Source organism: Canis lupus, chromosome 33 (assembly GCF_003254725.2).
Source record: "Canis lupus dingo isolate Sandy chromosome 33, ASM325472v2, whole genome shotgun sequence".
NCBI lineage: Eukaryota > Metazoa > Chordata > Mammalia > Carnivora > Canidae > Canis > Canis lupus.
The window spans coordinates 14,160,739-14,171,595 of NC_064275.1; the positions used below are offsets into that span (position 1 = coordinate 14,160,739).

The 10,857-nt window shown below is 44.2% G+C and overlaps 1 protein-coding gene and 1 long non-coding RNA gene across 3 annotated transcripts; both read right to left on the reverse strand.

Annotated features, from left to right (window-relative positions):
* Positions 1-758: 758 nt before the first annotated feature.
* LOC118353209 (uncharacterized) lies at positions 759-4,849 on the reverse strand. Its single transcript, XR_004811694.2, has 3 exons — positions 4,289-4,849; positions 2,581-2,679; positions 759-961 (listed from the first exon to the last, which is right to left on the reverse strand). It is a non-coding gene; the product is annotated as an uncharacterized LOC118353209 (long non-coding RNA).
* Positions 4,850-7,841: 2,992 nt separating this feature from the next.
* Positions 7,842-9,936, reverse strand: RETNLB (resistin like beta). Of its 2 annotated transcripts, none has more exons than XM_049105499.1 (4): positions 9,683-9,936; positions 9,274-9,419; positions 8,696-8,773; positions 7,842-8,094 (listed from the first exon to the last, which is right to left on the reverse strand). In XM_049105499.1, the coding sequence occupies exons 1-4, from the start codon at positions 9,919-9,921 to the stop codon at positions 7,967-7,969; spliced, it is 591 nt and encodes a 196-aa protein (XP_048961456.1). In that variant the 5' UTR covers positions 9,922-9,936; the 3' UTR covers positions 7,842-7,966. The 2 variants fall into 2 exon arrangements, with proteins under 2 accessions (XP_048961456.1, XP_025334007.3); XM_025478222.3 differs by having other exon boundaries at positions 9,607-9,742.
* Positions 9,937-10,857: the final 921 nt, after the last annotated feature.

Genomic DNA, 10,857 nt, shown 5'->3' on the forward strand with positions numbered 1-10,857 from the left:
CATCGTCGTTGTTGTTGCTAAAATCCAGGATCTAGTCTTGAATCTCATAATACATTCATCTGCAATGTCATCTTAGTATCCTTCAATTTGTGTTAATTCCTCAGCCTTTTTTTTTTCTTTTTTTCTTTTTTCTTTTTTTTTTTTTACTTTGATGCTACTAAGACTATTGGCCAATTCTTTAGAAGACTGTCCTTTAGTTTGGGCTTGACTGATGCTTTCTCATGATTAGGTTGAGGTTATGCATTTTTCACAAGAATACCACAGAAGAGATATACACCCTCAGTGTATCAGATCAGGGTATACTTGTGATGTTCACTTTGATAATGGAGTTAAGGTGATATCTTCCGTGTTTATCACTATTTTCCCTCTGTAATTAATAAGTATTTGAGGGAAATACCTTAACACTATGGAAATGGCACAACTTCTTCTCACTGGTTGTACCTGCCCCAGGTGAAAAACAGTTTATTATCCCATTTCTCCCTCAGAAGCTGTTGCTCCTCAGATTTGGGTTAATTTTTTTTTCTCTGCCCTCCAGTGGGTTCCAAAAAAGTCATGAACTCACCATTTATCCACTCTTTTACTTATTATAGGTATAAGAGTGATGTTCATTCCACCTTCCTATATCCTAAGTCAAAACCACAATGCTAAAAAACAAAAAACAAAAAAACAAAAAACCCCACAATGCTATATTCCTTCTTGTTTTAAAGATTAGCCTCTAGGGTATATTTTCCAACTAATACAAAAGCTTAGAAATAAAATTTTCAGGAGAACCAATGTTTATTTAGAAAAAATTAAATGAGATTTAAATGCTTATTAAATACTACATGCTTTTGTCATGAGAAACAGGGTATAAAATAGAAAGAGCCCAGAACTGGGAAATCAAACCTCTGACTTCCAATGTTGGCTGTCCCACTAGTGATTTCTTTGACCTTGATCAAGCTCCTCACCCTCCAATTATCACCTGGAAAAGAGTAGAGGACAGATTGGACAGTGGCTGGGATGCATCCTGGGTACACAGTTTTCTGATCCCATGATAATAGCTCACCTGCTTCTGATGGCTCCAGAGTAATATAGTATTAATAATATAATATAGGAATAATAGTATTGAGTGTTTTCTATGTGCCAGTCACTGTGCTAGGCATTTAGCACAGGAACCTCATTTAATCATTAAGACAACTCCATGAGTTGGAAATAAATAAAATGGTCATATCCCCATTTTACAGAAAGGGGAACTGAGATTCCTAGAGATTGAGAGAATCAATGAAATTTATGCAGGTTGTGAAAGAAATGAAAGGTGAAGATCCATCTGTCTAACTAAAGCCAATGTTCTGTACACAGCATGTACTTCCTATCTCTGAAATGGAACACTAGAGTAATCAGTCTAGGATCCAGTTTGTACTTCATTTAATTCCAGAGCATGCTATGATATACAAGAAACAGATCTTAAGCTCCTACACTATGTAAGATTCTGTCCTAAGCACTCTGGAGGATGGATATGACATAGTCCTTGCTGCACAGAAAACTTAGTATAGTAGGAGAAATGAGACATAACACATAAAGAGATCATCAACAACACAGGAAGCAATCCGTGAATGTAAAATGAAGATGTAGACAGTGGAAGCAAGAGGAAGTCGTGGTCACTGTGGGCTGGGGTTGGTCAGAGCCAGCTTCAGTGGGAATGAGGTCTGCTCCTGGCCTCAGGACAGGCAGGCTTTCTCTAGAGTGGGGTTGGGGATGGGGGAATGGGGAAGTGGGCTGTGGCACCGGGGTGGCAGTTAGGGTAGAAGAAATGGATTGTCCAAAGGCATGGAGGAAAAAGAAGTGTGGGGGAGTGGATTAGGGCTACCAGGAGTAGACACATTTGAATAGAGTGAACATCTTCTGGGGAGGAGCAGCAAATAAAGCTGGAAGAGTGGACTGGAAGTGCTTGTGGAGGACACTGGAGCAAAGCTGAGGACAGCAAGCTTGGCACACCAGGCAATGGCAGAGGTAGGGGGACAGTGAACTTTTTTGAGTGATTTGAAAAGAGATGATTCCAGGAGAGAAACTTATACAGATGGGCACAGTGGGTGGCAGCAGGTGGGACAGGCTCAGGAAGGGCCTCCGGAGGCTAATGTGGAGGTCCACACTGGGGCGCCGCCTGGTCTAGGGGAAAGGTGGCTTCAGAATCACACAGGCCAGGATTAGTATCTCCCAGCTCTGACTTCTCGGCTGTGTCACTTCAGGCAAGTTTCTCAGTGGCCTTGGGCCTCAGTTGCCACCGCAAAATGTAGATAACACCTTTGCCACAGAGGTGTTTATGGACTCCTTCAAAACATTGGTTGAGTCCCCCCATGCATCAGGTTGGGAAAGGAGAGGCTTCAGGGAGGACTCCAACATATTAGGCCTGAGCAATGAGTAGAGTGGATTTGCCACCCTTGTGACACCGAAATGATATACTGGTAAATAGTAGCTTGTCCATGCGTGCTGGCGCTCCTCCAAGGACCATGGGCTTCCTGTGCGGCAATGCAATATGGCTGAAGCCGGTAGTGTGAGCTTTCATCAACAGAGAGAGTAGTCAGGGCAAAAATATGTGCTTACCTAGAATATAAAGTTCTATGAAGGTTCTAAAGCCCTTGTACTGGTGATTATGTCTGTCAGAATTGCAGCAGGAAATAGATGTGCATCCAACCCTGGTACCTAAGGGGAATCCAACAAAAGGTCAGAAGGAGGAGCAGATCCTGAAGCCAAGAGAGAGAACGACCCAGAAATGAACCCCTGATGGGAGCACTGGCTTCCGTGGAATGCAGTGACCCGACGTGGAAGGAGCCTGGCTGTATAGTCTCCTCCTCCCTGAAAACGAAAACCCAGAACATTAGCTACCACCCAGTGCTCCCCATAAAAGTTAATGGGGAGAAAAAAGGAAGATAAGAAACAATTAACTAATGTAAAACAGAGCTTCTAATGTCTCTGCCTCTGTCGCTGGTCACAGGCTGTGGTTGGTAGCTACAGCGTCTGTCTCCCACCACCCATTTCATGCTCTCTGCCCTCTCCCAGCACCTAGGTGTGGTCTAGTAACACCAAAGACACAAACAGAGAAGTGCAAGGACTATCTTTGCTATTTGTGAGGCAAGGATGTCACAGGCGGGGGGGACTTGAGAACTCATGGTTTGAAGGAGAGGGGGTGGAGGTTTCCTGGTTGGCGATTTGGTTTTATTGACTTCATGGTCCCGACTGAGAGCCTGCGTCCTTCACTTAGATGAGGAAGCAGCAGCTGGCCACGTACACCCTACAGGATTGCACCGCAGGTGCACATGGTGCCCCCTGGACCTCTCAGGGGCCACAAGCACAGGCACACGAGCAAGCCCTCCCCCATCATCCTTTGTCTCCTCCTTTTCAATGGGGCAGAGACAGCATGGGATTAGATTGGGAGGGGGAGATGGAGGACACAGAAGAGGAAGGAGGTGGTATGGCAATGCCGTGGAGGAGAGGAAAGATTGGAGTGGAATGAAACCTCAGTTCCCTAAATGGCCTCTTGGGAGGAAAGGATGGAAAGTATGGGTTTTGGACTTTTGGCCCAACCTGTAATGTAAGACATTACAATCCTGAGTTTGGAGAAAACGTGTTGGTACAACCATGGGTTGGCAGCCTGAGCCCAGGGGCATGAGGAAGGGCAGGGGTGAGTAAACACCTCCATCTTCATATAATTACTTATGTGAGAGGAAGGAGGACAGCTTACTTTCATTAGTGATGCTACTACAGAAGAGCTGTTTCATGCAGTCCGAGGGCTTGCATTCACTGGGAGACACGAAGAGCTGAGCTAAGAGCTAAGACAGCTAAGACTGGGTAGCCCCTCCCCTACACTCTACATCACCCTCCTGCAAAGGAGTCAGCGTATCCAGGATTGAGCCACTTAATGGTGGTCCGCTGCTGGATAAATTCTATCTAAGCCTCAGTTTTCCCTTCTGCACGATGGAAAGAACAGTGCTTACCTCATAGAGTTGTAGTGAGAAGTTCATAAAATAATAATAGAATGCCTACCAGGGCCAACGCGTGGCAAGGGCTCGAGAATATTAGGTGTAGACTTTGACAGCGAGCCGCCAGCAGCTAGAAGAGCCCATAAAGGCACAGAGAAGGCAGGGAGTTTGGGATGAATCTTAAAGTTAGGGGTTGCCATCCAGAGATCGGTTAGGAGATGGGGTGGAGTCTAATAGCAGGATTGAGAATCTGCAATATGATTGGCCCTGTTCCCATTCCCCCCCCCCGCCCCCCAATAAAAGTCAGCCAGTTCACCGAAGGCCGCTCTTACCTTTTCATCTATAACGAAGTGCAAGCGGCACTGAGAATCCTCTGGGCTCATGAGTTGGAAGGTGGGATGAGGAGGAGGTGAGAAGAGGGCTTCATCCTGTTGGAACACCGCATCCTGCCATGAGGAAAGAGTGGAGAGAAGGTGAAGACAATTCAGGGGTCTGGAGGTGAAGACAGTTTCGGGGTCTGGAGGGGAGAGGAGGGAAAGGTCACTAGGAAAGAACTGGACTGGGCAGCCCGGATCCCTTGGCAGCACTCCTGACAGGCAGAGATGTCAGGGAAGAAAGCTCTGCGTCAGACTCCCACAGCCAGGATTAAGAAAGGGCTGCCAAGGTTGGGAGGGCAGAGACGTTTTCACCCTGGCAGCATGTGGCGAGGGCATTCCCTCGTTTCCACCGACCAACACAGTATTTGGGATCTAAGGCAGCCGGGGAGGGTCCAGCCTTCAGAAAGAGGCTGAAACACTCTCCAGTGTGTCCACAGAGGGACAAGCTGCCTTTGCTCTCATTTTCTGCTGGGGAAGCCTTTCCACCTTTGTCTTTCCCCTCCCTTCCCCTCTCTTGGCAGCCCCACAAACCTGGCAACTACCTTGCCAGGAATTGCCAAGTTTGCTAACATCTCACTTTATAGACCTTTTGTTGACTCCTTCAACAGGAAGAGGCAGAAAGGTGTGGTCTTAGAACTCTGGTTGTCATCTGCTGAGTTATATTACATTGTCCTTGACCAATTCTGTTCATGGGACAGTAACAAAAATTCCAGCTGGTAGAAGCCTGGAATTAGAATGGAAGCTCCACTGGGGGACCTGGGTATCTCAGTCAGTTAAGTGTCAGACTCTTGATTTCAGCTCAGGTCATGATCTCAGGGTTGGGAGATCCAGCTCTAAGTAAATAAATAGTTAAAATCTTAAAAAACATAGAATGGAAGCTCCATGAATGGCAGTAATTTTTGCCTTTTTCAGCCACCACCGTATCCCACTGCCTGTCCCACAGCAGAACTCAATAAATATTGGTAAAAATGAATGAGTAATAAACACTGATTTGTTTACTTATGAAGAAATGAGGTTTTAACTATACTAGGCTTTTTTCAAATTCTTTGTTCCAGCAGCTTCAGATTCTTTCCCTTCTTCTTTACCATCCTTAGAGTTTTTCCTCAAAGATCACAAGATGGTTGACTAACTCCGTGGTCACAGCTCCAGACTTCACATCCTCACGCCCAAATCCAAAGCAACAAAATTATCATGGACAGTTTTGAGTCTTTGCTTTTCATCCAGGAAGCAAACTCTTTCTCAGAAGACTCAAACAGAGTGTCTGTGTTGTTGGCCTATTTTGGGTCACATACCCCAACTCCACCCCACGCAAAGGTGTCTAGGAAAGAGAATATTTGGCCAAGAGGAGCAGAAGCTCCCTTATTGACTTAAACAATAATTTATCCCTGAGGACTGGGCACAGTACTATTCTGAGTGAAACCAGGATGCTGTCCACACAGAGAAAGGGGAAATTGGCCTCTCAGTGGGCAACCATATCAGCCAGAGCTACAAAATCCAACTTCTGCTTCTGCTGTTGCTAACGTCTCTGGTTTCCATCTTCACTCTGACTCTTCTTTGAAAGATGTGCCCTCTGAGGTATAGTTATTTCTTCCACAGGCACGTTGAGTGTGGGATCCTGGGACCAGTAAAACAGTGTCTGTCCCTCAGTGACCAGGGGAAGTGGAAGAGAAGGCAAGAGAGGGAGCTGACTCAGACTTAATAGACTAATTCATTTGTTCATTGAAGCCCCTCCATGGGCCAGCTGCCATTCTAAGCACTGAGGATTCAATGATGCGCAGATTAGACAAAGTTTCGTCTTTCATGGATTACATGTTCCAAGGGGAGAGATAATACATTAACAGATAAATACGCATTTTGAAGTCAAGACTAAAAAGGATCAAAAAAGGAAAAAAGGGTAGCCTGGGTGGCTCAGCAGTTTGATGCCTGCCTTCAGCCCAGGGTGATCCTGGAATCCTGGGATTGAGTCCCACGTCGGGCTCCCTGCATGGATCCTGCTTCTCCCTCTGTCTGTGTCTCTGCTTCTCTCTCTCTCTCTCTCTCTGTCTCTCATGAATAAATAGATAAAATCTTAAAAAAAAAAGAGTTAAAAAAAAGAAAGAAAAAGAAAAGAAAAATGATAAAAAAGATAAGAGATAGAACATGCCAGAAAGGCTTCTCTGAAATAATGGTGATTGACCTTGTGTGTGGAGAACCATGTAACTATCTGGGGGATGTGAAGTAGAAAGGCCCTGAGGTAGTAGTGTGGCTATTGCTTCTAGGAATACCAAGGACTCAGATGTGGTCAGGGTGAAGGATCAGAAATGAGGTTGGAGATAGACCCAGAGGCTAGATGCAGATCATGTTGGCCATGATAAGTACTCAGGATTTTATTTTCTGTGTAATGAGAAGTCACTAGAATGTGTAATTTGGTCAGAAATGTGACATGACTTTGGTTTATATTTTAAGAAACTCACTCTACTTGCCATAAGTAGGGGTATTGAGTTATTATTACACTGATTTATAGTACACAACTGAACAAAAACATTTATAACAGATTTTGATAAGTAATAAACACAAACAGTATATTTTGGAAATATGCTTCTTAGAGAGATGGAGCTGCTTTTTTTTCTTTGAGTAGTTTATATACCCATGAACAAATAATCCTAGAGAGAGATAAAGTTTGGAGCCAAGTATATTTCTCTTTTTTCTTTTCATAGTTACAAGCTTTGAGATGACAATTTCATAAATAAGTATGTAGGGAGGGAAAATTTTATTGTAGTAATATCATTCATTTTGTTTGAATTTCTTTTGAGTTTTTTGTTACAAATCTTACTGCAATTTACTATTAAATATTATTTTGGGGGGTCTACCGATTGATAACTGGATGACACCCTCCTTCGATATTGCGTTAAACACTGGAAGTCTCACAAATTGTAAAAGGACTGGATACCCTAGTCACCAGATCACTCAACCTTGATGCCAATATTTTGAATCATTCCTTTCTATTTTGCAGATATTTATACCCCAAGCTGATGAATTCATAGTAAGGTTCTATGGCAGGTAAAGGCTGTGTTTTTCTTTTGTTATGGAGGAGAAAGACAATGGCATATTCATCATTTTGATCAAAATAGATCTCTGACACATAAGTTTAGGAAACAGTACATACCCAAACCAGGAATCTAGAAATTCATTCTTTTTAAACTGTCTTTACCTGTCTCCACCTTGGAAAGCCTACCTGCACTCAATTTGGAACCCACTGTTCTACTCAGTGAGCTCCATAACGGTATGCATGTTATTTTTTTTTTTTTCCTCTGTACTTCTAGTACAAAGCAAAACGCCTGACACAGTCATTGTCCTTTTGTTAAACAATGAGGGAACCGGGAGTCTGGAATATCAATCTCAGTTTTTCCCATTCTCCCCATTTTTTTTCTTAATCTTTGCTGAGATGGGAGTAATTAGGATGCTGGAGAAATTTTCAGCTAGAAGAATTCTAAGCCAGGGTCAGTAATATAAAAAATACAAACACAGAGAGATATAAAAATTGTCTTTATTACCCAAGAGGCAGGTTGTGACGAATGAAAGGGACAGTTTGAGGCAGGTGTATGGTTTCATTACAGTCATGGTCACACCATTGGGTTCTCCTCCTCCTCCCCCTCAGGTCAGGTGGCAGCAGCGAGCGGTGGTCCAGTCGATAGTGCTGCACTGGCAGTGGCATGTAGTTTCGCCCTGGATATCCCAGGAACCACAGCCATAGCCACAGGCACAGCCAGTGACAATCATCCCTGCATGGGCACATGAGACATAGACCCTTGGATTTTAAGAGGAGGGAGGTGTCCTCCTATCATTTTTCATTTCTGCGTAGCCTAGTGGTAGATCTAAGTTTTGTGGGGGCTGAGAGCTCATTCAATTTTGAGAGCCCCCTTTAAGAGAAAAAAAAATACAAAAATGACTAAAACAAATTTAGGTGTAGGGCCATGGAAGAGACCCGTGAAAGTGAGGGGACTGAGCAATTCTTTGCTCAGATTCATGATATATTTACCTCAATGCTGGCCCTCCCCACCCAAACAAGGGAATAGATCAGGAAAGGGAGGTGAATGATGGGGGGAATGGGAGGTGACAGATCGTAACAGGACAACTGAGGGAAGGAGGGCTGGTGTGTGAGGTCATGAAAGGAAGGTGGGAGGGGGAAGAGGCCGAAACTCAAGAGCCCTCAGTAGCACTGTTAAGGGAATGAGAATGGGCAAGAGATCTCTGAGAATCAGGATTACGACTCTGCCCCATGGTAATACAAACATGAGACAGGGGGAAGTATAGATGCTGGGGGATGGTCAGGGGAGGATACAGGGCACCTTTCCCACCATTCCTCCTCATGGAGTTACTCACCTGCAGGGCAGGAGGACAGTCTGCCTGAATTCTTGACACTGACACATGACAACCTTCGTGTTGGGGAAGGATGTAACTCTAAATAGAAGAGAAGAAAGGGTATTGCCCATGATATCTGTCTCCCATCATCCCCTTCCACAACTCCTTTTACCTCAGAAGTGTCACTGTGTCCTTAATCATGCGTTTGTCCTTACCTCAGAAGTGTCACTGTGTCCTTACTAGCTTTTATCATTGAGTTTCCTCATTTGTAAAATAGAAGTAATAGTTGTACTTACTTCATAAAGTGAAAGTCAAGTGAAGTAATCTATGTAAAGCTTTGCATAATTTGTTTACAATAAGTGTTCATAAGTTATAACTATTCTCCTCATCACCAAAGTCATCAGGTACTATTACCAGGGAAATCTGAAGTTTTAGTCAGGAATCCAAAAACGATATGGGAGTAGATCCCTGGGCAGGAAAATTAAGCTTGACTGGACTTCATAGAGGTTGGGTATTTGGTGAAGGAATAGAGAAATTAGGTTTAGGAGTAAGAGGCATGATTAGGGGTTCTCTTCCACTCTCCACCCCCAGTCAATTACCTAAGCCACTGAGGGTTTCCTTTATCTTTGTATCCAGAATGAAGTCCAAGGAACACGGAGCAGTCCCTGGGATCATCAGCTGGAGGAGGATGAGGAGAAGGAAGCAACAAGTGGTCTTCATCCTGTAGAATGGCAGTGTCCTGGGCCTGGAAGGAAAGATAGAAAGCTGACATCTTTGACCTCCACTATTGTCCAAAAGGAAGGAAAAAGAGCTCGGGGAGAGTTTCAAGAGAGAACATATGGAGTAACTTGGGTGTCAGTGTAGAAGAGCCTGGATCTCTCCCAAGTGGTTTGAAGAATCAGGAAGGCTGGCTGCAGAGCAAATTCACTCACCGAGAAGATCAGAAAAGGCCTGCAAAGACTGGTAGGAAAGGATATTTTATACCCTGTGGCATTGACCTGCACCAACCTCTCAACACACAAGCAAACACAACATTCAAATACACTCCCAAGTATATTTTCCAAGAAATGCTTGCTCGGGGTGTGACACACAACTATGATAAACTTCAGTGGGTCCATGACAAGCAGCAGCTGCCTTTCCCCTGGTTCTCTGCCAAGGGGAGTCCTCCTGCCTTTCTGTTCCTCCCTCTCCTTTCTTCTCAGTAACTGGATAAGGCCAGCACCTAAGCCTTCTGTTAACTGCCGCATATTAATAGGCCTTGTGTTTGAACTTTCATCAGGAAAAGGTGACTTTAGATGACCCTATATCATCTGTTTAGACATCATTCTATTGCCTCTGGCTAGTCCCATCTGTGGGAAAGTAACAGAAAACCAGATTATCACTGGTTTACAAACAGGGAAGTTTAATATTTACTTAACCAGAAGCATTAGTGTTTGATTGCAAGGTTCTTGTTGGAGCTTTAAGACGGTCATTATTAGCTTGATCTCTTCCCTTTTTTTCCCTACCATCCTCAGTTCACTGGATTTTTATTCTTGATCTTCTTTCTTCATAGTCCCAAGGTGGCAGGCATCATGACATCCCCCGCCAAGATCCTGAGCAGGAAGAAAGGACTAGAGTAAGGCCATTTTCTTTGAAGGCTTTGCCTTTTCATTTTGGAAGCAAGATTCTTCCCTAGAAACTCAAGCAGATTTCCCCTTGTATTTCATTGTTCAGTTCTGGGTCGCATGACCTCCCTTTCTAGTGGGGCTGACAAATTGAGTAGATCTCTATAGTCCCTTATAGAAGACCATTGGGCTCATTTGTGATTTATTCCCTAGGAGGGGCACATGGTCACCAGGGTTGAATCCCATGATTCAAAAGCAAGATGAAGAAGCAGAAAATGGCTGTTGGATGACCAGTGTTGGAGGCAGACAGGTGGGGAAGCTTGGCTCTGCTGCTGCTGTGGCCAGCCTCACTGCCCCTTTCCCTAAAGATGCCCTCTGAGAACTAGCTATTCCTTTGACATATCTCTCTCAGGAATCTTTGCAAATGGGGCTCAGCTATACCAGCAAAAAGACAGGGATGCCTCCTTAATGCCCTGATAAGAACTGAGGAAACAAAAGAGTGATAAAGATCAGGAAAGAGCGTAGACTTGGGTTTGGTATAAAAGTTGGATCCATTTTCCTATTTATTAATTCAATGCC